Source organism: Quercus robur, chromosome 4 (assembly GCF_932294415.1).
Source record: "Quercus robur chromosome 4, dhQueRobu3.1, whole genome shotgun sequence".
NCBI classification, from domain to species: Eukaryota; Viridiplantae; Streptophyta; class Magnoliopsida; order Fagales; family Fagaceae; genus Quercus; species Quercus robur.
Genome location: NC_065537.1, coordinates 45,294,301 through 45,320,850, shown reverse-complemented (window position 1 = coordinate 45,320,850; position 26,550 = coordinate 45,294,301). Strand labels below are relative to the sequence as shown.

Genomic DNA, 26,550 nt, shown 5'->3' with positions numbered 1-26,550 from the left:
CCTTAGACACGAAGTATCCTGTTGAGCTTAAAGAATCTTGAAAAGAGAAGAGCTCGTCATCTTAAAAAGAGAAGAGCTAGTCAAGAAGATCCCAACAATAAAAAGATCGAGGTATGTGACAAAATATTGTTGTCATTTAAGGTAACACATTTATCTCTGTCTCTTTTATATTCGTCTATAAAAATTTACACCTAGTAAGGTTTCATGCAAAAATGTATGCATTACCAAACAGATCACAAAAGAGGTAAAACTTTAGGATTACAAGGAAATAAGAAAAAGGTCCACCTAGGCTATTGGTAACTTATTATTCATATATGAATTATTCTAAAATTCTTTTTTAACCAAGTCTTGGCAACTGCATGTGCTACTTAATGTAGATATCAACATGGCCTCAAGAAGGTCCAAAACGACATAGCGTCAAGGAATCTTTCCAACAACAAGTGACAAGATTCCTTAAATGGATGTAAGTCACCAAAAAATGGCTAAGTGATAAGATCTCACCAAGATGGATGTAAATCACTGACGAAACCTAAGTGACAAGATTCCTTGAATTGATGTAAGTCACTAAAAAATGGCTAAGTGACAAGATTCTGCCAAGACGGATGTAAATCACTGACGAAACCTAAGTGACAAGATTCCTTGAATGGATGTAAGTCACCAAAAAAAAAAATATGGACAAGATTCCGCTAGACCGATGTAAATCGCTGACGAAGTCTAAATGACAAAACTTTGTAACTGGATGTAAGTCACCTGAAAGTGGCTAAGAGACTAAATACCCTTAAATGAGTGTAAGCAGACAAGGATTCTCACACAAATGCAAGTCATACACAAATCAAGAATATCAAACATGACAACCAGAGAATGAATGAAAGAAGAAGCATCGAAGTGATTAAAAATGGTTGTCCAAAGAAATCACCTTACTCTTCAACAGTGATAAAAAATGGTCGTCCAAAGAAATTAGCTTGCTCTTTAGCAGTGATAAAAAATGATTGTCCAAAGAAATTAACTCACTTTCAAGATCAAGCTATGATCCCTCGAACGTAGCTCACTTTCAAGATCAAGCTATGATCCCTCGAACGTCCAAAAAGACCTTCAAAAGGCAGATACTAAGAAGTTGTCACAAAAATACTACCATTCTTGAAGAAGAAAGTAGTTGAAGATAAAGAAGTCTGAATCTAAACAAGTCAAGAACATTCCCTAAGCCTAACCAGCATAAAGCAAAATCAGACTTGGGAATGGGGGGCAACTGATGAGTCCATAAAAACCATTAAGGTCGTCCATCTTAATGGACGATCATTGCGTCATTAGTAGGCCATCAAAGATAGATGAGTAACCATCCAACACATTCAATAACGACCATCAAAGGTTTTAAACTCTCTCATCAAGACAAAGAACATTACAATTAGGGTAATAATCACCCTCATTTATGTCCAACAGCTACCTAAGTCACCTATAAAAGGGACAATCTGTCCATTTTCTAAGGTATGTCAAAAACTACTACAAAACACTATCTATATACAAAATATATGAGCTGATATTGACTTAAGCATCGGAGGCTCCCCCACCGGGCACAACCCAATAGTCTCTTCAATCTATCTCTCTTTTATCTTGCAAGTCCTACAAGATTGTCTAATGCTCCGGATTGGACGAATGACCTAATTGACGATTTTGGCATCATAAATTTAAATAGTACAACTCATCAACATTAGCAAATGCTAGTCTTCAAGTCCTCAATGTTAGACAACTCTGTTAACGTTAGTTATTAAAAAAAATAAAATATAAAAAAAAGAAGCTAGCCAGCTGTTTTCCAATTGGGACTTAGGACAAAGAGAACCTTTTAGGGTTCTCACTCTTGTGAACAAAAGCCAGAAGGTCCTACTCCTTAGTACCAACAAAAAACAAGTGCACAGTGTGACCACAAACAAATGTTACTATGAGTGGTTTTTAGTGAAATCAAGTGAAAAGTTCTAGTGTAAAGAGACAAAATCTTGTTCACATAAGTATGGAAGAACCCAATTTTCAAAGTAATGGAGGTATAATTTATTTTGTCTTATTATGTTTTGTTTCATTTTTTAAAGAATGTATTATAATTTGTTGTGATATGTTTGCTCCTAAATAAAATATATAGAAATGTAATGAGGTATGAATTTAATGCTTTTTTTGTGGTGAAAAATTTAATGTTTTGTTGTGATATGTTTGCTCCCAAATAAAACATATAAAAATGTATTGAGGTATGAATTTAATGCTTTTTTTTTTTTGGTAAAAAATTTAATGCTTTGTTGTGATATGTTTGTTCCCAAATTAAATATATAAAAATTTATTGAGGTATGAATTTATTGCTTTGTTGTGATAATTAAGTTTGCTCCCAAATAAAATATGTGTAGTGATATATGCTTTTGTTGTTGTTGTTGTTTTTTTTTTTTTTTTTGTTATTATATACTAAATTTACGTGTGTGTATATATATATGTAGGGACACGATTTTTAACGACCCAAGAATGACATTGAGTTCGTGTGTAATAGGCCCAAACAATATAATTTGTAGAGAGTGGGCTTGAAAGGCTTGCCCTTAGTCGCCAGGCAGCAGTCTAGTCCTGATTTTATGGGAGCTCATACAAAGGTAGGTTTGGCCTGAATAGCTAAGCCTTACATCGATGTAGCCTGAAGGGTTTGACTCCTCGGACTTAGTCCGAGGAGCATCACATTCTTCCCATTCTTCTTTTTGTAGTTTCTTTCTGTCCCCTCCCCCCCCCCTCTTTTCTCCTGGCTCTCTTTCCCTTTTATACCAGTGTTTACTTCCCATCTCTCGTCTACGTGTCAGTTTTTCCTTTTTTGGGGGTAATGACTCGTCCTATCAATCCATACATCAGAGTGGTTGGGGGGTGGTTGGGAAAAGTTAAATAGCAAGGTCTGCAGTATGGGCTTGTCTGACGCAGGGCTCCACATTACGGTGTTGGCAGCTTTCTTCCTTGTACTGCTCTTGTACTGAGTTTGTCCTTTTCTTCAGGCGTTTTGTGAGGTGTTGAGCATGAGATCGTCCTCGGCCACATCCTTGGGCTTTCAAGAAGCTTTCTTTACGCGTCCTCGGCAGTAGGGCTCCTTGACCTGGGCTTTGGGCCCTTAGCACAAAGTGGGCTGGGACCTTAGATTTCGGGCCCCACAATAGCCCCTCAAAATCCTGCTGCCAGATTTTTTAGTTGGGGAGGAGGGTTTTGGTGATGTTGAGCCCACATCATGGCTCACTCAAATTCTGTACTTCTACTAATATTTGTGTTTTTCCACTTACATGTGAGACGTGCCAAATTAAGAGGCATTCCTTTATTCACCCATGCGGAGTCCTTTGATGCTCCAGTATTCGAGGCGTGCCTTCACGAGGATCTTCAGATCCTACGACTGCGGATGATGTTGGAAATTGAGCCAAGTCTGTCTTGTCCGTAGCATTCCTTGGAAAGCTGCACGAATTGAATGTCACCACCTTATCTTTTATATAAATAGGATAGGAGGTTATTCTCCTTACATACAAACCCTTCGGCTCTCTTCAAAATCATAATCCTCCAGCTATAATCACAGTTTTCATATTCAATGTTATCCACCCTTTGCGCAATATGTTTGAGACACGGGCAGGGGTAAAGGAACTACATCCGCCACAGAGGCGCCGGGTCCTTCTGAGGCTCAAGGTGACGTGGTCTGGACAAGGGAGGTACAGATTCAAGATAATCTTCCGTCTTGACAAGGGGGAAATGATATTTCTCCCTCTTTCAGTCAAAATCCGAAGCAGGTACTGGTCGCACCAGATTCTTGGTGCGTCAGGAGTAAGGTTTTCCGCCATCAGCGCCGTCTGCTTTATCGCAGGCGTGGTTACGTGGAGGCTCATCAACTTCCGGTTCCCTGCACCTTTTCTTCAACGGTGCTGGCCTCAAGTTGGGCTCCCTGCACCTTTTCTTCAACGATGCTAGCTCAAAGTCGGGCTCTCTGCACCTTTTCTTCAACAGTGCAAGCCCCAAGTTGGGCTCTTTTGCTGCCTGAGTTATAGGCATGTAAAAGTATTGAGGAATGGTTTTCTTAGACAAAATTTTGGAACGGCAGCACGTCTCTTCTCTGCACCTCTTCTTTGGCTTTTTCTTCACTCCCTTGTATCTTTTCTTTTCGCTTATGTAGTTAGTTTCAGTATGAGCTTATTTAAGCTCTTTCATTGTACGCTGTATTGTTTCTTTGTCTTAATAAGAAATAGATTTGTTTCCTTTTAAATATTTTTCTTTTTCTGCAACAACTACTTTGTGAATGGGATACTACATTTATATTTTCCTTTAATGATACTTAGAGCAGGAAACCTTGAAACATAATCCTATTAATTTGAACTTATCGACAATATCAAGTATAATAATGCTAACTCACAGTAGATTAAACTCATGAAACTAACCGAGATAACAGCTGAGTGCTCCGCAACGTGTGCAAGGCGACCGCCCGAGAACGATAAATCCTAAATAAACCGTCCAAGAGGGTTGCCGAGCAGTGAGGGACATTGGCCGTGTTTTTGATAATACCTCACCCTATGATAGTCACATCAGTTCCCTTGGTATTGAGGATTCGAGGGCAGACTGGGGATCCCATTCAGTCTATGGGTTAACCCTACTATCAATGGGTAACTCCTCTCTGGGGTAGATTCTAAGTGCCATATAACGTCCAGGTTGTGTCCAAAACTTGCATTTTTTCTTTTAAGTAGTTGGTTTCCCCATAGGCTTGAGTCCGAGGATCATACAAGGCCTTGGTTCTGTCCAAAACTTGTATATTTTCTTTTAAGTAGTTGGTTTCCCCATAGACTTGAGTCCGAGGACCATACAAGGCCTTGGTTCTGTCCAAAACTTGTATTTTTTCTTTTAAGTAGTTGGTTTCCCCATAGGCTTGAGTCCGAGGACCATACAAGGCATTGGTTCTGTCCAAAACTTGCATTTTTTCTTTTAAGTAGTTGGTTTCCCCATAGGCTTGAGTCCGAGGACCATACAAGGCCTTGGTTCTGTCCAAAACTTGCATTTTTTCTTTTAAGTAGTTGGTTTCCCCATAGGCTTGAGTCCGAGGACCATACAAGGCCTTGGTTCTGTCCAAAACTTGCATTTTTTCTTTTAAGTAGTTGGTTTCCCCATAGGCTTGAGTCCGAGGACCATACAAGGCCTTGGTTCTGTCCAAAACTTGCATTTTTTCTTTTAAGTAGTTGGTTTCCCCATAGGCTTGAGTCCGAGGACCATACAAGGCCTTGGTTCTGTCCAAAACTTGTATTTTTTCTTTTAAGTAGTTGGGGAGACCATACAAGGCCTTGATTCTGTCCAAAACTTGCATTTTTTCTTTTAAGTAGTTGGTTTCCCCATAGGCTTGAGTCCGAGGACCATACAAGGCCTTGGTTCTGTCCAAAACTTGTATTTTTTCTTTTAAGTAGTTGGTTTCCCCATAGGCTTGAGTCCGAGGACCATACAAGGCCTTGGTTCTGTCCAAAACTTGCATTTTTTCTTTTAAGTAGTTGGTTTCCCCATAGGCTTGAGTCCGAGGACCATACAAGGCCTTGGTTCTGTCCAAAACTTGCATTTTTTCTTTTAAGTAGTTGGTTTCCCCTTAGGCTTGAGTCCGAGGACCATACAAGGCCTTGGTTCTGTCCAAAACTTGCATTTTTTCTTTTAAGTAGTTGGTTTCCCCATAGGCTTGAGTCCGGGGACCATACAAGGCCTTGGTTCTGTCCAAAACTTGTGTTTTTTCTTTTAAGTAGTTGGTTTCCCCATAGGCTTGAGTCCGAGGACCATACAAGACCTTGGTTCTGTCCAAAACTTGTGTTTTTTCGAAGGTTAGCCCCTCGACCAAGGTGGGGAGAGTTAGCTTGAGATTGGAAGCCCCTAGAGCTGCCCGTGCCATTGGCACTGCAAGGCGTAGCCCCTAGCGGAAGTTTATGTCGGAGCAACAACTGCATGTCACTGGAAATGGAGGAAACTTCGTGGACCTCTGCTTGATAGAGACTTGACTTCACCGCCACCTGCGCCAATGCGCAAGCCTTCCCACAGACGGCGCCAATTGTTGGGACACGATTTTTAACGACCCAAGAATGACATTAAGTTCGTGTGTAATAGGCCCAAACAATATAATTTGTAGAGAGTGGGCTTGAAAGGCTTGCCCTTAATCGCCGGGCAGCGGTCTAGTCCTAATTTTATGGGAGCTCATACAAAGGTAGGTTTGGCCTGAATAGCTAAGCCTTACATCGATGTAGCCTGAAGGGTTTGACTCCTCGGACTAACATTCTTCCCATTCTTCTTTTTGTAGTTTCTTTCTGTCCCCTCCCCCCCCTTTTCTCCTGGCTCTCTTCCCCTTTTATACCAGTGTTTACTTCCCGTCTCTCGTCTACGTGTCAGTTTTTCCTTTTTTGGGGGTAATGACTCGTCCTATCAATCCATACATCAGAGTGGTTGGGGGGTGGTTAGGAAAAGTTAAATAGCAAGGTCTGCAGTATGGGCTTGTCAGACGTAGGGCTCCACATTACGGTGTTGGCAGCTTTCTTCCTTGTACTGCTCTTGTACTGAGTTTGTCCTTTTCTTCAGGCGTTTTGTGAGGTGTTGAGCGTGAGATCGTTCTCGGCCACATCCTTGGGCCTTCAAGGAGCTTTCATTGCGCGTCCTCGGCAGTAGGGCTCCTTGGCCTGGGCTTTGGGCCCTTAGCACAAAGTGAGCTGGGACCTCAGATTTCGGGCCCCACAATATATAATATGATAGGAATAAATAATATATTCATCTTTATAATGGCAACTATGTCGAATTTCTAATTATATTTGTGCCTAGAAGTGGGGAAGCTTTGTAATAAAGCATACCATTGGCCTTTAAGAACACATAAATTTTTGCACACATAAGATAATTATTGTATTGTAAATTCCTTATTATTTTATTTCTAACATTTATATTTTTCTTAAAAGTTATTGTAGTTATTTGCAATTCAAGTGATATTGAAGGAATTGAAGATTGTTTGTTTGTTGAACGACTAGAAAATAGCGATGACAATTTATTGGATAAGGTGACATATATTGAAGATGAAGTATACAATTTATACAATAATTATGCATTATGAACAAGTTTCAGCATACGGAAAGGAAAGCCTAGATATTTTAATGGGACAAAGAACATAAGGCAACGTGAATTTCTATGTTCTAAGGAGGGTTTTAAAATAGATGAAGATCCCTGTAAAGAGAAAAATTGGAAGAAACTAGAGACTAGAACTGGCTGTAAAGCATATATTCGTTTCACAGTTGAAAATGATATGTGGAGGGTTACTACATTTAATCCAAAGCATAATCATGAACTTGCACTACCATCAGAGAGACATTTGTTAAGATTGGGTCGTCATATTTCAAAACCTAAGGCAAATTTAATTGATTCCACGGTGAATGCTGGTATAAGTACAAAGAATACTTACTCGTATTTAACAGAAGAAGTTGGAGGGAGTGAGAATGTGGGCTTCACTGGAAAATATTGTTATGATCATGTGAACACAAAAAAGATGTCAACAATTAGTGCTGGAGATGCTCAAAGCCTATTGAATCATTTTAAGAAAAGGCAGATAGAAGATCCTATGTTTTTTTACACAGTTCAAGTAGATCAAGAAAATCGCATGACGAATTTTTTTTGGAGAGATGGGAGATCAAGGGTTGATTATGATTGTTTTGGAGATGTTGTGGTATTTGACACTACTTACTGCACCAATAGATATAATTTGATTTGTGCTCCATTTGCAGGTGTTAATCACCATTGGCAGAATGTAATATTTGGATGTGCATTTCTTTTTGGATGAAACTACTGCTTCTTTCAAATGGTTGTTCAAGTCATTCTTAGACTCAATGGGGAATCGATCTCCAATAACAATTTTTACTAACCAAGATCAAGCCATGTCAAATGCTATTGAGGAAGTGTTTTTGAACACACATCATCGACAATGTTTGTAGCATATTTCAAAAAATGCACCTTCCTACTTTGGAGAGTTAAATTCTAATTTGGAGTTTCAGTCCTTGTGGAACAAGTGTCAAAAATATTGTGATTCAGAATTGGAATTTCAAAACACATGGGATAAAATGATACATAAGTTTAATCTTGAAGATCATCACTGGCTTAATATGATGTACAAAATTCGACATAAATGGAGCACTACATTCACTAAGGATAGCTTCACAGTTGAATTTAAAGCTTCCTCGAGGAGTGAAAGCACAAACCATGTTTTGAATAATATAGCAGCTACAACAATAAGCCTCACTAACTTTGTAATTAAATATGAAAGTGTGTTGGCAGGTATGCGTTCTTCAGAGTTTAATGAAGATTTTCAATGCAACTTGCAAGTAAGGTCCCCCGCAAAAAGCAGTTAAGAAGAGTGGTATATTGGGTCATGCAGCTCAAGTTTACACATGTAAGATATTCAGATTATTTGAATATAAATTCCTTAATAGTCTTGCAATAGAGTGGAAGCAGGTTGATTGTCAAGATACAATTGATGTCTTTGAGGTGAAAGAAGAAGATAGTGAAAGAGTACGCATTGTCCATTTTGATCATTTCAATTGCAACATTTCTTGTTTTGCAAGAAATTTGAGTCATTGGGAATTCTTTATTGTCATGCATTGCGGGTCTTCAATTTAAAAAATTTGACTAAAATTCCAAGCCAATACATTTTGAAACGTTGGACAAAGGAGGCTAAGAAAGGGATGATGGATTATGAACAAGACAATCATTCAAGTGGTAATGCTAAAGAGACCGAGATAGTGTGGCGTAATAGCATATTACGTATAGCTAATACAATCATATCCAAAAGCCTAGGGGATGATAGCCTTAAAGGCACTTGTCAAAAGACACTATTGGGACTTGATGAAAAAATCGAAAGAGAGTCATCAAAGTTGGGTTCAAATGCCAATTTGGAAGAAAATGAAGTTGTGGAGCATAATACAGCTAATGAAATGCTTAGCTTATCAAATCATGTGTCAGTGTTAAATCCCCCATGTGTGAGATCAAAAAGCTTATTAAATGATAGACTTAAAAGGCCACTTTGAGAAGCGCAAGGCAAAATCGTCTAAGGATGCATCCTCTTCACATAAGAAATTCCTTTTTTTTTTTAACTAAATATATGCCATATTTTTATTTTTAATAAACTGTTTTATTTACAATTATTATTATGTTTTTTTTTTTTTTTTAATGTGCAATTTTATAGGAAAAGCAAAAAAAAATAGTTTCCAAAGAAAATTCAAACGTGTCATTCGGTGGCTCATACAATCCAGCTATATACCAACCACCAAATCCCTACTCTCATTTAGGATTTACAAGTGATAATGCACATGGTCAATCGTACATGTCATGGACAAATCATTCTCAGGTATTAAGCATCCTTTAATTTACAAATTTAGAATATTTATAATGTGTAATCATAATTTTGGTCATTGACATAATATATAAATATGAATTTTTTCTCTATATAGGAAATGGGTTGTGTAAATGTTTCATTTACAACTATGTTGCAAGGTAACAATGTTATAACACAACTTAGTAAGGTAAATTGACACAATTGATTATTTATTTGAAATGGAATAAAATATCTATCATTTATGTATTAACATGTGTACAGAGCTTTGTTTCGAAATAATGTTTTCTTATATTTTGATCTCTATAGAATCCAATGACTTATATTCCTTCAAATTCCATACATATGCAAGAGGTAGATTTGAAAGTTCTTGTGGTGTGTTTTCATTATCAATTTCATCACTTATTTCTTGTTCCTAATGATGACTTACTTTGTACAATGGCTTCTTTTTTCTTTTTCTTTTTTTTTTTTCTTTTTTTTTTAACAAAAGATGATCAACAATGTAGAACAGCAACATTGGGGCAATCCAGAAGTCTCTAGATAAGAGAGTTCCAAAGGTATACTTCATTATTGATTATTTTAATTGGGGTTTGGTTTTCAAGTGTGATTGAATCAATACAAAATAATTAGAATGGTTTTTGTGAATGTTAATGTTTTCATTTTTGTTCCATTCAATATTTTAATATGATTTTTAAATGTTTCTAGTGGGAAGACGAAAGATGTCATGTAGCCAAGAACTCTAGGAACTTCACAAATCCAGCACAAATTATTGGCTTGGAGCCAAGTGATATTTATCATGACACCAACTTTCTTTTGTTTGTTATTTTATTTTTGAGGAGTACATTTGTTCTCTTTGGATTTATTTAGACTTGTTGCCAAGTGAAAGTTATGTATTAACTATAATTTTAGTGTTAATGGAGATAGGAGTATGACTTTGGAGTAGAAAACCATGATTTGTAGTTTGCATTATCAATATTACGCTCAAGGTTAAATTCCATGTCATAAAATAGCATGTGTACAATTGGTGATTTGGCTCCAAGTTCAAATTGTGATTACATTATAGAAAAATTGATCTTTTGTTTGCAACTTCTATACAATGCTTATTTCAAGGCTTATAAACTTAAAAGAGTAAAGATAACATCTTAAGCTTTAAACTTGTAGTTGATGCTTATTGCAAATGCAAATAGTGTTCACTATTCATAGCTATCATAGAGAATATAAGACCCCTAGCAAGTCAGGTAAGAAGCTAGTCCTTTTTAGCATACATGCAGAGATGTGAATTATGCACCTCATACACTTGCAAGACATGCACAATTCTTAAATGATGAGGTCATATGGCTAGAAGTTATTCCTAATTGTATTGTAAATATTGTTTATAATGAAAATTAGAAATCACTGATGTTTATTTGAAAGTAGAAACACAACCAACACCAAAATTTCTATAAGGATAAGAATGTGCATTGGATACAATTATACAACACTACTTTTCATTGATTGGAAATACAATTCAGGATAAAACATTGGCAAAATTTTGCATCTTCTACGGTTCTACCCATTGTCTCTATCCTTGGTTGTTCAATCTTCACAGATTCTCTATTTTTCTGCCTATAGCATATTTTATCAAGAATGACTTCTAGGCTGCTTGCATTGCTTTGCTTGGTTTAGGAATTCATAAATCATGAATTTTCTTTGAGCAATCTACCATAATGTCAAATACATTCCGTGAGAGGACATACATCTTGTAAACGGCAACTTGACAATATCCAAGAGCAAATAATAAAATATATACAAGAACAAAAATAAACTATAATAACTCAATTTGAAAAAACTACCTAAAAAAGGAATTTATTGGCTAAATTCTAATACCAATAGACTACTAAATTCTAATACCAGTAGCTGCAACCATGTCGAAGCCTCCAACATCAAGTCTATCAAAATCACAAAACAAAGAGAAGTTGCACTTCACAAAGTTAAATAACCAGGGTGGTATTATGACATCAAATGGGTTTGCAAATTAATTCATTGTGTTCCTCATCGCATTAGAGAGTAAAAATTAGTCTCTAGGAAGATCTATAGAATAAAACGCAATCAAAACTAAAATGACAAAGAAAAGTGAAATATTGTAATTTTTTTTACATGATATAAGACAAAAAAAAAATTCATAAACTTATTTCAATTTGAGAAATAAATTATTCAATACACTGGATTTCACAATTTTTTTTTTTTTTTTTTAATGTACCACATAAACATTGATACAAAGCCATAACAAGTTTAGACAAACCAAAACTCTATGAAGCATTTTAAAAACACTTTCTATGCCACCAAAAAAAAAAAAAAAACTGTGGAAGATTGATGCTTTGCCTAAATCTAGCACTTTTGATCCCAACCACTTCCAAAAGATTTCTGATCGGATCAAATCCAACAAAGACTAAAACTTTTGTGTATATATATATATATAGGAAGCAAAAACTAAAACTATTCCTCATATTTAATAATCGATAAAGTTAAGTTATAAATCAAATCTGAAATCCATTTTCATGTTTTACAGAACCTAAGGCTCCAACAAAGTGCCACTAAAGGAACACGATTAAAGCTTGAACCATTTAATATTAGACAAAAGAAACCCAACAAGAACCTAACCCAGATAATACTGAGCTAAGAAGGAAAAATAAAAAATAAAGATAAAAGACTTCAAATTTATCAAGTAAAATAATTAAAAGATTTATCACCTGGGTGGCTCACATTCAAAGTCAAAAACCAAAATTCATATGATGACAATGGCAGTGAGATAGCCGTATGGGCAGGGACAAATGAAATAGAAACAAAGCCGAAGTGTTGTCTTGTGAAATCTTCAAAAAATAAAAACTAATGAGATAGCCGTAGTGATGACTGATGATGACGAACAGGGAGCTCCATATCTCGGAGGGAGAGAGAAACAGGAAAAGCGAAAGAGAGAGAGAATTCCCAAAAATAATGAAATTTGAAGCTTTTACCTTGTGAAAGGTTAACGAGGTTAAAATTTGTGGATTTGTTGAAATGACATGGCATGTAAATTGACATCATACATTTTTAGTTACATGTCTTCTCTCTAATGGTTGGGACTACAAGATCAGCTCCAGGACCGTTTACGAATTTCCCTGTGAGCACATTGACAATTTTGATGGCTATAATGTACAAATCTAAATCTAGTCTAGGTTTAGGGGTTTTGAGTCTTTTGACCTATGTTGGTGGGTAGTGGCAGGGGGTGCTACCTATAAAGCAGTGCACGTTGATCAGGGCACAGTACTCCCATATTAGTCACATAATTAAAGCCTTGCTTTGAAGGAGCAAGCCATGAGTTGTGCGAGAAGCAGGGACGTAGCTAGTTTTGGACTGTGGGGGTAATGGCCCCCCTAAATAAAAAAAAAAAATTATTATTATTAATATATATATATATATATATATGTATATATGTATGTATATATGTGTATTAATTTTAGTAATTTGCGCTATCTCAAACCTATTCCAAGGTCTTTCCTCCAAACTCACCTTTCTCTTTGCCAGCGCATCTTCCAGCGTCAACCATGAATCCGAGGCTTCCCCAAGTGGCTCTTTCAAGTTCATGGCTTCCAATGAAGAAGGGTTGGGCACCATTAATGGTTGGGAAGGGGATCGAAAATCCTCAGGTGATCGTAGACGGGCTCAGAACAAGGACCATGTGCACGGCGTGGTGGGTCAACTTGAAGGTGAGGGAAGCTTGGGTTTTAAAGATGGGGGTGCGTGAATCTCATCTGGTTCTCATCCTAGGGAAGGGTCAAATGCCAAAATTGGTGAAGTGGACAAGATGGTTTCTGAGGAAGGAGATGAAGCTAAATCCTCCTTTTGACGATTGTCCCACAACCGTCCATCATCTCATTATGAAGATCATCATTTGGAACAGTAGGGGCACATTGAAGCTCAATTTCCAGAGTCATATCCGTGATTTGGTTCAGAACCATGACCCTGCCATTATGGTAATCATGGAGACTAAGCTTAGTGGTGTTAAAGCTAAGGTGATTACTAACAGGCTCCCGTTTGATGGGGCCATCCACACTAAAACGATTGGGTACGCTGGTGGACTTTGGCTGCTGTGGAACTCAGACAGAGTGGAAGTTAAAGCTCTAGCCAACACGGAGCAGGAAATTCATGTTGAAGTCAAGGTACGCCCTTCTAACTTTACCTGGATTTTATTTACAATCTATGCTAGTCCTAGATGTGAGGAGCGTCGCATCTTATGGGAAAATCTAACTAAGGTGGCCGATCTTCATAACATGCCATGGATCATGGCTAGTGATTTCAATGAACCTTTGATTGAGGAGGATAAGTATGGGGGCAGAGGTGTTCATGTTAACTATTCTCTAGCCTTCAAGGATTGCCTGGATTATTGCAATATGGTTGATATGGGGTTCTCTGGGCTGAGATACACATGGACAAACAAAAGAGAGCTAAATAATCTTATCCTTGAGAGGATTGATAGATTTTTCATGAGCCCGGATTGGTGTCTGCTTTACCCTGATGCAAGAGTTATGCAGCTACCTAGATGTCACTCGGATCACTGTTCGGTTCTTATGGAGACTCTCCCTATCAGAAACATCAACCTTACTAGACCTTTTAAGTTCCAGGAGTTTTGGCTCTTTGATACCTCCTTTCCTAGTGTGGTGTCTCGGGCCTGGAGCAGGGGTAGAGATTTGGCAGAGTGCATCAATACCTTCTCTAGGGATGTGTCTGTGTGGAATAAAACTCATTTTGGAAATGTCCACCACAAGAAAAGGAGAGTTATTGCTAGAATTTACGGGGTTCAGAAAGCTCGGGTTGTCCAACCGAACACCGATCTTATTAATTTAGAGAAGCAACTCCATCAGGAACTTGACCTTCTCCTTGATCAAGAACGCGATTTATGGGCCCTAAAATCCAGAATTAATTGGATGATTCAAGGAGATCGTAATATAGCCTTCTATCACGTGTCTACTATTGCAAGAAGAAAGAGAAATCACATTGCAGTAGTCATGGATGATTTGGGGAATTGGTTAACAGAGGAAAGGGAGGTAATGGAGTATTTTAGAAGCGGGTTTGTGAAGCTGTACACCACCTCTCATGAAAGTGGTCACCGGGTTCCAAATTTAGGAAACCAGTGGCGTGCTCAGCTCACTGATAAGGTGAAATCATCCCTTGGAGGGAGGATTAGTATTGAGGAGATTAAGAGTGCTTTATGGTCCATGAAACCTTTTAAGGCTCCGGGCTTGGATGGTTTGCATGCGGGGTTTTTCTAGCGTTTTTGGCTAACTATGGGAGATTCAATCAAGGACGAAGTTTTGAAAGCTTTTTCTGACAGGAAAATCCCAAAGTGCCTTAACAAAACCCATATTGTTCTTATCCCCAAGATACAGGGCCCTGAAACCATTGCCAACTATAGACCTATCAGCCTGTGCAACTCGGTCTATAAGATCATCACTAAAATTATTATGACTCGGATCAGACCCCATCTGGAAAGATTAATATCTCCCCTCCAAGCTGTGTTTGTTCCGGGAAGGAGACAGGTGGATAATTTCATCATTGTCTAGGGATTAGTCCATTCTATTGGCAGAATTAAAGGGAAAAATGGCCTCATGGCCATTAAGATTGATCTTGAAAAAGCATATGACAAAATTGAATGGAGTTGTATCCGAGAAGTGCTCCTTAGCTTAAATTTCCCTAGTAGTCTAGTTGAGCTAATCATGAGTTGCCTCTTATCAGTTTCCTCCTTTCTCCTCTTCAATGGGGGCTGCCTTGAGCCATTCCGGCCTTCGAGAGGCATTAGGCAAGGGGATCCCCTCTCCCCTTATCTCTTTGTCATCTGCATGGAGTACTTAAGCCATTTGATTGAGTTGAAGTATGTAGATAAGAGCTGGAGCCCAGTGAAGACCTCTAGAAATGGGCTGCCTTTCTCTCATCTCTTCTTTGTAGACGATTTAGTCCTGTTTGCTCATGCTAACACGGAGAATTGTCTAGCCATTAGGGAAGTGCTTAATGATTTTTGTGCAAAATCGGGTCAGACCATAAGTGCAGCGAAGTCCCGGGTCTTTTTCTCCCTAAATATTGACTCAGATCAAAGAGAAGTTTTGCCCAACCTTCTCGGCTTTACCCCAACCCATAATTTGGGTAAGTATTTGGGGTTTCCGCTTAAATACCCAGGCAACCGTAGGCAAGATTTTTCTTTTGTCCTAGATAGAGTTAAGAAAAAACTTACGGGTTGGAAGGCAAACCTTTTATCCATGGCGGGCAGAATGGTGCTCATTAAATCTTCCTCCTCCACTATTCTTACGTATGTTATGCAAAGTAACTTATTGCCAAGCAAGATCTTGGATGGTATTGACCGGGTGAATAGGAATTTCCTTTGGGGATCCATAGATCAAGCTAAGAAAATGCACTGGGTTAATTGGAGTAAAGTCATAAAACCAAAAAACCTTGGAGGGTTGGGTCTTCAAACAGCCAAAGGCAAAAGCACGGCCCTCCAGACCAAGCTAAATTGGAGGATGCACACGGAGGGTAACGCTCCTTGGTCTAAAGTCCTAAAGTTGAAATATTGCACTAGGCAAAGAATCAATTCCAGAAACGCAACTAGGCTTGCTTCCTCCCCCACGTGGAAAGGGTTGAGGAAAGGGGAAAAAGTGTTTAAAAAGGGAGTTAAATGAGTGCCTGGTCACGATAGCAAGCTGAACTTCTGGTATGATTGCTGGTCGGATCTTGGTCCTCTAAGGAATCTCATACAAGGCCCACTCCCCCGCGAGACCGAGAATCTCAAAATCAGGGATGTGTGCTCTACTAATGGTTGGGATTGGCCCACTATTCCATTCGACCTTCCTTCGAAAATTAAGGCCATTGTCCAAGCAGTCCCTACACCCATTTTTGCGAGAAGTGGGGATAAACTAGCATGGAAATTCTCCCCAAAAGGGGATTTTGATGCTAGGAGTGCCTATCTCTTAGCTTTGGACTACAAGGACACTAACGCCTTTGATGGCACCTGGATTTGGAAGCTTTGTACCCTCCCAAAAATCCAAATGTTCATGTGGAAATGCTTACATCAGGCCATAGGTGTGAAAGAGTGCTTGGTTGCTAGAGGTATGCAGTTAAATGGTTCCTGCCCAATGTGCAATGTAGCAAATGAATCCATTCTCCATGCTCTCCGAGATTGCAATGTGGTGAAACTGACTTGGCACCAACTTGGAGTTCACAGCAACAACTCTACTTTCTTCTCTCAGGGAATCAAAGATTGGCTAAGCACTAATGCCAAGTCCAAGTGGTTGTCTTCCTCGAATCACCCTCCATGAAATGTGTGTTTCCCTTCGCTATCTGGCTTATTTGGCATCAATGCAACCAAACGGTCTTTAAGGGTAAAGGTGAAAATCCACAATTGGCAAAGAATATCATCATGCAAGCCACGGAGTATGCCCTGTGCATCAATCAGCCTAGTAGGAACCAAACTAGAATGATTAGACAGATCAGATGGGAAAAGCCAGATTTAGGTTGGGTAAAGTTAAACACAGATGGGTCAACTTTCGATCTTTTAAACGTTGTGGGGTGTGGAGGACTGATAAGGGATGATCAAGGGAACTGGCTTGGGCGGTTTTCGAGACACATTGGGCACACTAACAGCTTCATAGCTGAGGTTTGGGCGCTTCGGGATGGTCTTCAACTTTGTCACCTTATGACACTCTATCATTGTTGAGTTGGATGCTAGTGCATTAGTTACTGCTCTTAACAACCCTGTTTATGCCAACACTATACTCTCCCCTCTGTTTGATGACTGTACACAGCTGGTTGCTCGCATTCCTCAATGCCATATTAGACATATTTACATGTGCGCTGACAAGCTGGCTAGGATAGGCCTTATGCAATCTATAGATTTCGTTTCTTTGTCTAGTCTGCCTGTGGACTTGATCCCTCTCATTGAGATAGATAAGAGTGGTTTGTACACGAACAGAGTAGGCCCTGTAGGTGCCTCTATTTTCTAGTTTTTTTTTTAATCGAATTTCCAGTTTACCAAAATTTTTTATTCTATAAAATTATATATTTTTTCCCTTAAATAATATGATTGATTCTTTTAAGAGAAATGTTATACTCACAAACTTTTTTACAACATTTTTACAAACTGTTTTGGTAGCAAATTCGTATTGGTTCGCACATGAACCAACCACTCATATCATTTTATTACATTAATAATTTATTAAAAAAAAGTTTGTAGCACTAGTATTTTCCTTATTTTAGTGACTATAAAAAAATTTATAGATCTAAAATCTAAAACAAAATATACAAGCCCAAAAAAATAACTCAACAACAAAAATTACTAATAGTAAAACTTAAAAAAATTAAGCTCAATTAATCAATTTTATTTAAAATAAACAACCCTGTCATTTAAAAAAAATTCTAAACAAAAATAATTTTGTTGTTACCGACCCAAAAAAAAAAAAATCTCAATAGCTGAGTAGTAGTAGAGTTAAAGGTTAAAATCGTTGTACACAGGCAACAGTAAAGCCACGAAGGTAGTAGCAAGTTGTGTTGCCTAATGATGGATGTGCTACATGAGTTAGCCTTGTGGCAATGAGTTGGTGGCTTTGCAAGATATTCTTTTGTGGCTATGACTTGGTTAGGTGCAAACCTGTGCTAGGTATGGTTAAATGGTGCCTTGCTAAGTGTGGACATGTACGTGCTGTGTTAGGCCTATAGTAGGTTTTGTCAGAGGCATATTAGTGTGTATGGGAACCCGAAATTTGACTTAAGGGTTTCGGCAAAAGAAATCAAGGGTATTTTGTTTATAGGATTATTGTATCTTTGTAGGTTACAAACTTAGGAGTTTTTTTTTTTTTTAATGGAAATGGGAGGTCTTATTTATATAATATAAAGTTTATACATCACCAACATCTGATCCTTGGGCACATAGTCTAATAACCCCAAGATCAGCCAAATCCCTTATATAGTACAAATATACAAAACTGGGACAGTTACTATAGACAGACACAAGGTTCCATTAGTGAGTTCCCCGCTTCGCCAAAGCGTCCGCACATTCATTGGCTTCACGGTAAATGTGTTGCATTCACGCCTCCCAATCCTGATCCATGAGGCTCCTCTTATCACAAATTAAAGGCATCATATTAGTAGGGTAACTCGCATTGTTATTTGTTAACCATGTTAGAGCTACTTTAGAATCAAGTTCAAGCTGTATAAACTTAAAACCCATATTCCATGCCATTGCCAAGCCTTGCTTGATCGCGGCCAACTCAGCCATATTATATGTTGCTAGTCCCAAATGAAGTGAGAAACCTGAAATCCATCATCCCAAGTGATCTCTCAATACCGCTACACCAACTATACCTGGATTACCTAGGGCACTTCCATTAGTATTGATTTTAATATAGGGATTTGGGGACACATGCCATCATATAATTTGCTGGAGTCTAACCTGGGTCCGTCTGGCAGTGCCAGCTAGGAGGTAAAATTCTGTAGCAGCTTGCACAGAGGAGTAGATAAGGCTATGCTAGGATCAAGATTGATTCTTGAAAATCCTTTCATTGCGAGCTAACCAAAGATTCCAACAAGTAAAAGGAAAATAAACATGCCAAGGGAGTTGATGGGGCAAGAGAACAACATCTGTCGTTGCATTGCACCGTAACTAGTCTTGCAATGGCATGCGAAAGAAGGACAGGGGCAAAATTCTTAGGGATTGACTCCAGGCCTCTTTTGCCCAGGGGTAATCTAGTAGAATGTGTATGGTCGTTTCTAGGGTATGACACCGAGGACAGTGGTTATCCAAATGGTTACGCACAAAAGTTAGGAATTGTTTGGTGGGTAACCGGTTACGCATTGCCTTCTAGAAGAAAATTTGGATCTTTTTTGGGCATGTTAATGTCCAAATCCAGTTTCATACCGATTTATTCCAGGGTACTTGACCAAGAGTGATTAGTCCGCAACGAATTAACCCTATGGTCTTCATCATGGGGGAGGAGGGGACCCTTTATATAATTATGAAAGGAGCTGTGGGGAAGCCAAGGGTCCTTCCAAATTCGAATAGTTTGCCCATCTCCTACAATCCACTCATGCCCTCAAGTAGCAATTTGGCTCCTAACGAGAAAGCGTTCCAAATATGGGACCCTCTTGAATTTTGTGGACTAGTAAACAAGGTTGCGTGTGGAAAGTATTCAGCTTTTAGCACCTGGGCCTAGAGCATAGTAGGATTGGTATAGAGGCACTAGGCCTGATTCTTGAAAATCACACGGTTTCTATGCCTGGTAGAGGGGATTCCCAACCCCCCAACCTTTTTGGGTAAAGTGACAGTCTCCCAGTTAACCGTGTGATAGCCTCTATGTTGAGCGATATCCCCCCAAAGGAAGTTGCAACTCATTTTGTCTATCTGGTGACTAATCTTTTGAGGAAGGAGTGTGGTTTGCATGGCGTACATTGGGATGGAAGTCACAAATGCTTTTATGAGGGTGGCCCGGCCAGCCATCGATAAATATTTGGCTCGCCATCCTTCAATTCGTGTTCGTATGTTGTCCACTAAATATTGATAAGATTGTGTTGTGCAGCGGATGGTAAAAATGGGCGTCCCTAGATATGTACCAATGCGGTCAGTGGTGGGAATACCAAATATTGCAACCACCTACTCTTTTATACGCCTAGGTGTACTAAGAGAAAACCAAAATCTCGATTTGATAACACTTATAAGCTGGCCTAAAGAATCACAATTTTTTTTAAAAAATTCTGCATAAATTCTAGCAATCCCTAGCCTTGGCTTTCGTGAAAAGAAAGATATCATTCGCAAAAAATAAATGCGAGAGGCATACCTTAGCCCTAAAATTTATAGGGTGGATAAGTTTACCACGAATAGCCTCTTCCAACTTGATTGACAACCGTTCCAAACAAAGGATAAATAGATAAGGGGATAGAGGAGTCCCGTTCCATAAAATATGGAACCGAGTGGATGAGATCATATTCATAATGAAAGTAATGAGGTTTGGTGGCATTTAAAAAAATTCTAGTGTTTCCTGAATAAAAGACCATTCTAACTGATCATAAACTTTTTCAAGATCCAATTTAATAGCAACGTACCCAACCCGACCCCGTCTAGATTTTAATGTTTGACACAAACCCGACTTGACAGGGGTTTATAACCTCAGCAATACAAGGTTTGAGCCGTTGCACAATGATTCAAGATAGCAACCTGTAGAAGGTATTACAAAGTCTAATTGGACGAAACTGAGTGATTAATTCAGGATGTGCTACTTTTGGGATAAGGACCAAGTTTGTGATACCCCAGTTTGGTGGTATAGTAAGATGCTAAAAAATTTCTTGAATAACTTGAATTATACTCGAGCCCAAACTGGACCAATTTGTTTGGAAGAAAAGAGTGTGATAGCCATCCGGCACCGAGGCCTACAAACTTAGGAGATTAAGGCAGATTTTGTACAAGGCAAAACATTGGTATTCCTTTTTGTACTTCGACATAAAGGAATAAAATTTTAAGATTTTCCCATGTTTACTTTGCTTATTATGTGCTGGCATTGCGTGTTGCTCTTTCCTTTGTGTAATAAATAGGAATGCATTACAATCTTCAAATCCTCTGATCCATACAATCTTCAACTGGAACCAAGCACAAATAAGGTCTGATAAAAAGCCCTAAAACCGATCAAAAACCAGTCAATTATTCTTTGACCGCACCGGATTCTAAACATAGTTGCAATTGAAAGATTAAGTTATTACCATAATAATATGGTAATAACTTAATCTTTCAATTGCAATCAAAAACCAGTCAATTATTCTTTGACCGCACCGGTTTCTAAACTTAGTTGCAATTGAAAGATTAAGTTATTACCATAATAATAACCAACTTCATCACACGCGCTTTGCATGTGTAATGAGACTCTTTTATTTATTTATTTTGAGTTTAATATAATTTTTCAATTTGAATTTATCTATTATTAGTGAGATTATACAGGAAGGAATTTTTAAAAAACTAAAATTTAATATTTGAAATTACGTAAAATGCTAGGTTTAGTGTGCTAGTTTTTAAGAAAAAATATATCAGATATATTTAAATAAAGAATGTGCTAATTTTTAAGAAGAGTTTATCAAGTAGTTTTTTTTTTTTTTTTTTTTTGAATTACAATTTTAACCTCATTTTTAATTTTTTTAAGAAGAAAAATTATCTAATTAAATTAAGAGTATATTTGACATTTTTTAAAACCATAACTAACTTTATGAATTCTCTTATAGAGATAATATAAATTGAAAGATTAAGTGAGTCACCCAATAATCTTCTCATACTATTCTTTTACTTTCCTTGGGATTGTGGGTACCCATTTTTCCAAACTTTTCAACAGTTACAGCCCTGATTGAATATTGATTAATACCAAACGGCAGAAAGAGATAAAGCTCCATAAGAAGAAGACGAAAGTGGAAGTAAAATAATTAACATAAATATAGATACAGCTTAAAAGCAAGGTTGGCGCAAGGAGCAAAGGGGAGTTTTTTTTTGGGTTCAATTAAAAAAGGATAAAAGCAATGTGCCTTGGTACTGCTTTTTTCCCACTCCTCGCTAAGCCCACCGCCCACACACATAGATACATTCAACAAGAAAAAGGTCAAAAAAAAGGCCGACAAAGCTTTTAAGGTTTTTGATCCTCGTGGTCTAAACTTGTTCTATACAAAGACAAACAACTATGACGAAGCTTCATCTATTCACTTTGGGTCTGGGCCTTTGTCCCACACTCCAATTCAAAAGCATCACTCCTTTTTCCCATTTTCCAAGTCCAAAGATTCCATTCAATGTCCTGCAGAAATTAAAAAACAAATCATGGTCACGTGAGTGCGACATTTGAGGGTCTGATAAGTCCAGTGTGAGTGTGAACATCATCATGGGTATAAGTCTAACCCACGTGAGCTAGCTGCCATTCTCATTTGCTAAAACTCTTGAAACAATTTCTCATTTGTTTGACACATAGTGAGATCTAGCAATTCTAGATTTGGATCTTATGATGTTAACGTCAATAATTGTCAACATGACCTGTATGACTCAAAAAATGAAACCCATCTCATAAAAACACCTATCAAAATATGAATCTTATTTTAGTGTAAGAGTAATTCAGTAAATCATGAACCACAATTTCCTTTTACAGCATTTTATCATGTAAAGTAACCACTAATCAAGAAAATTTGGTAAGGTGTGCAATTCTAGCATGGAATTCCCCTCTTCTTTGAGTAAAAAGAAAAAAAGGTAGTTCTGAAATTTTGACAAATTTGTGTTTGGTAGGTTCTTTGAGTAAAAAGAAAACAGGTGGTTCTGAAATTTTGACAAATTTGTGTTTGGTAGGTACATTAACAAAGCTTGAAACAGAGGAAGTCAGCTTTTGGAAGACAGTAAGACCTACGATGAAAGTCTTTTTTTTTTTGGATTTAGAGCTGACGATAAATGTTGTAAAACAGCTATGACGATATTTCCTATAAGTACCTGTATTTCTTTAAGTATATTGAACATTGTAAAACTATATGCTAAATTTTTAAATGGCATGGAGCAAACAATTTGTTAACCACTCACAATGTATGTCTAAAAAAGACTAAAAAAGTTCTAATCAAATTTTTAACACAACTTCACTGACAATGTCCCTTTTCCAAATCATGTGTTGCTAACAACCTTATACATGCCTTCTACGTGTCCCTGTAAATATTCAATAATATACCTTTTGTCCCAACTTCTCATAAATCCATAAAAACACCTTGATTATTTTTCAATGATAAATCATCCAGTGTCGGCAATAGATAGAAATAATCAAAACCAGGGCCCTCATATCATACTATTTTCTTTGCGTAAAATATAGTCTAGCATTTTGCTTATCTTCTTCTAAGACACGTACCCCTTAATATTTGGATCCCACATCCATAACAAAAGGGCTTCAAATTATTAAGTTTTTTCTTATCTCATAGAGTTGAATAAGAATAATAGATTCCCAATTTGCGGACCAGGAGACACATGGGGTACTAAATGCTAATGCCAAAGAGATAGTACAAATTTGGTACCCTAACTATTTCCAAATCTTCCAATCACAACCTAAAAGCTCCGCCATCAACCACTAGATATTGATGGGTCACCAGTCACCTAATTGTGTAAGCAAAAGTTGCCCCATCAAACCCACCAAAGAATTGGGTCCAACTAAAGTGCGCATAATAAACAAGAGTAGTTATAGATACCAAACCCAACAATAGCTTCTACCATATACAAAAGGACAAAAGGCACGACTAAACCGTGCTGAAACATAAATAGGAACTAGCTACCGCTAATAACTGAGTATGGGTCCTCTAAAAATCAATCTGCCAGCCAAGCAAGACTCCATTTCACGATTAAGAACTTATTTTTTGGACTTTATTTTTTTGATTTGATAGTATGTACAATACCAATTACACGATATTAGATATACTTCAGATTTGTAATATTTATACTTCGCCATGAAATATATTCATTTTCAAATCTCTAAAGTTTAAACCCCAAGCTCCTCAACTAACTCGTAAATTCTAAAGATGACAATTTCTTTCACTAAAGAACTAGAAAGCACACTAGAAAGCAGACATTTCATTTGAGGTACCACACTCTTGTCATACTGGTTTCATAACTGGCATTTTATGTTATAATTTTTTAGAAATTACTTGTTTCGTACCCATGTTCATGCTTCCTAGCCAAAGAATAAACAAATCAAAGCCGCTTAACTTAACTCAGACTCTATGTACCTGGGCCAACTCATCCCTAATGTGATATCCAAATTGATAAACAATTAGTTCTAGTGACTCTACATTTGGATATATACTTAGATTTTAGATTCAGATTTCAATATATACTAGATTGACCTCTCGAAGCAACTCAATTGTAACAAGCAAGAATATACGCATGCAATGGATTTCTGAACACACTACCTTTACTTTAATGTTTATCCTAATCATATAACTTGACCCCACCTCATTGCTTATCTTATTTATCTTTTTTTTTTGCAAGTAATTGAAGAATTCCCTCCGCCAAAAGTCAAAAGAGTAGATAAAAAGCTAAACTAATACACACCCACTTTCACGAATTCCTAAATAGTCGACTGTAAAAGTGATAGAAAAAAAAAAAAAAATCACGTTTTCCTAAATGGCAGACTCACTGAGTGGAAGAAAAAAGATACTTTTCTAGAACTCGCTAATTCACAATTTCCACCACTTGCCAAATGGAATAGTTATATGGGTAAAAAGTGATTGAAATGTCAATTTTAATGACAAAAAAGTGATGGGTAGATAAGAAAAGCTGTGATGCGCAAAAAAGTGTATACTACTCGGTGAAAATTAGGGTTTGTCTAGATTTTTGCAAAAAAAGCCACCGTGATAAGACTAGAAAAAGTAAGAGTAAAAAAAGAAGCATTACCGGTTTCATTTCAGTCTCGGAAAATAACATCGTCGGCGATCTCCATCAATGGCTTCAAGCATTCAGGGGCGAACTTCCTTGCAAAAAGGTAAGAGTAACTCGAATTCGATTCCCTCAACTTGTACACAAGCTCCTTCGACACTTCCTCGGGCGTGTACAAGTGGGGATGCCCATCAACACTGTCAGTCCAATTCACATTCGTGAGCGTGTAATGGGTACACCCTTCAGGATCCTCCATGGACAAGAGCGTAGGAAAGTAGTGCTCTTCAGGGTAACACGAGTCGAGATTCAAGCACGGAAGCTTGAACTTCTTCCAATACTTCTTATCCTTGATGACCATCAGAGCGTGCTTTCGGTTCAGCGTGAAAAACTGAGATCCGACCCTGAATCGCTCGAACGGGACTTCGGGGAGCATGACGTTGTCGCCGCGCGCGTTGTACCTGTCGAGCAAGTTCGGGTCGTCCGAGATTATCTCGATGAAGCTTTGGTAGTTCGGGAAAATCGAGAATGGCTGTTTGGTTCTTTTGTTTCGGTTGAGGGTGTTGTGGAAGAGGAAGTTGTAGACGTAGTCGAAGGAGTGGATTGGGATACAGTGTTGCGAGACGAGTGTGAAGTAAAGGTTCAGAGGGTCGTCGAGGAGGGCCTTGGCGATGAGCCTACGCGCGGCAGAGATGAGCGAGGGCGACGCGCGTGAGGTTTTCATGGCCTCGGGGATGAACTTGTTTTCGAAAACGCCTGTAGGGGGAGTTATTGTGGCGGAAGGGTCGGCGTGGATGTAGATGTTGAAGAGGTGCTTGTTTTTGTTCTGGTTGAAAAACTTTTCCCACAAGGGCGAGAAAGTGAGATCGGAGTTGGTGAGGAAAAGGAAAGCGATTTTGGGTTTTGGGTTGGTGTGGGTGCCCAGGCGAGAGTGGACTGAGCGCTGTGAGGAAGTGGAAGCGACTGTGGCTTTGCTGAAAAGGGAAAGGTCTGCGAGTTCGTTGTTTGGGGGAGGGAGTGGGACTTGTTTGGGTGGGAGGATCTGAGGGGCGATGAGGAAGAGGAGAGGGACTGTGAGGAAGAGAGCAAAGGTGAGAACAAATGGGGTTGATGAGAACATGGTGGTGTGTGTGTGTGTGTTTGTGTCAAGAGTGTGAGGAATTGGGAGATAAGATCTTAGGCAAGTTTTGGAGTGATGGGTAAAAAAGCTTTTGGATTTTTTGAAGAAAAGATTTGGGGGTGAAAAGAGTTTTCTTGGGGGGGAGTGATTTTAAGTTGGGTATAAGTTGAGGATAAATTGATAAAGTTGTAGTGGAAACCGGGCTAGTAGTTATGAAAATTGGGGGGGAAGGAAAGAATTGGGACTAAAAAAAAGGGCTGATGCCCATCATTGCTTTGTTTTTAATTTTTTGAGAAGGGAGCTGGGGATTGGGGTTGAGAGAGAGTGAAAATGCTTATCAAGTGGTATATGGAGTGGTTCTCTATAACCTTTTGCTTTTTGCTGGAGAAGTGGACTCCAAGAAAAGGATGAGACTTTCTGAAAAGCAAATAGTGCTTTTTTTATTCTTTTTTGGTGCTGCTTGGGTCTTTATCAGAGTAGTTATTTTTTTAATTTAATTAATGGGTATTGAGCAATGAAATATTAATAAAGAATCATGCCTCTCTTGTCACTTAAACCTATATTATTATTATTATTATATATATGATGTATTAATATTATGTACATGCGATATATAATTTAATTAAGAATCATATAAAAATGAATATCTTCTCAAAA

The 26,550-nt window shown here is 38.0% G+C and overlaps 2 protein-coding genes and 1 long non-coding RNA gene across 3 annotated transcripts; 1 reads left to right on the top strand and 2 right to left on the bottom strand.

The window, feature by feature from the left end:
• Nucleotides 1-10,771: 10,771 nt before the first annotated feature.
• Nucleotides 10,772-12,587, bottom strand: LOC126724463 (uncharacterized). Its single transcript, XR_007654993.1, has 2 exons — nucleotides 12,088-12,587; nucleotides 10,772-11,056 (listed from the first exon to the last, which is right to left on the bottom strand). It is a non-coding gene; the product is annotated as an uncharacterized LOC126724463 (long non-coding RNA).
• A 334-nt stretch (nucleotides 12,588-12,921) lies between these two features.
• LOC126721972 (uncharacterized) lies at nucleotides 12,922-14,646 on the top strand. The gene has a single exon (XM_050425112.1). It carries the CDS (start codon nucleotides 12,922-12,924, stop codon nucleotides 14,644-14,646), a length of 1,725 nt encoding a protein of 574 aa, XP_050281069.1.
• Nucleotides 14,647-21,799: 7,153 nt separating this feature from the next.
• On the bottom strand, nucleotides 21,800-26,268 carry LOC126722204 (glycosyltransferase BC10-like). The gene is made up of 2 exons (XM_050425350.1): nucleotides 24,795-26,268; nucleotides 21,800-22,179 (listed from the first exon to the last, which is right to left on the bottom strand). Exon 1 carries the CDS (start codon nucleotides 25,891-25,893, stop codon nucleotides 24,805-24,807), a length of 1,089 nt encoding a protein of 362 aa, XP_050281307.1. The 5' UTR covers nucleotides 25,894-26,268; the 3' UTR covers nucleotides 21,800-22,179; nucleotides 24,795-24,804.
• Nucleotides 26,269-26,550: the final 282 nt, after the last annotated feature.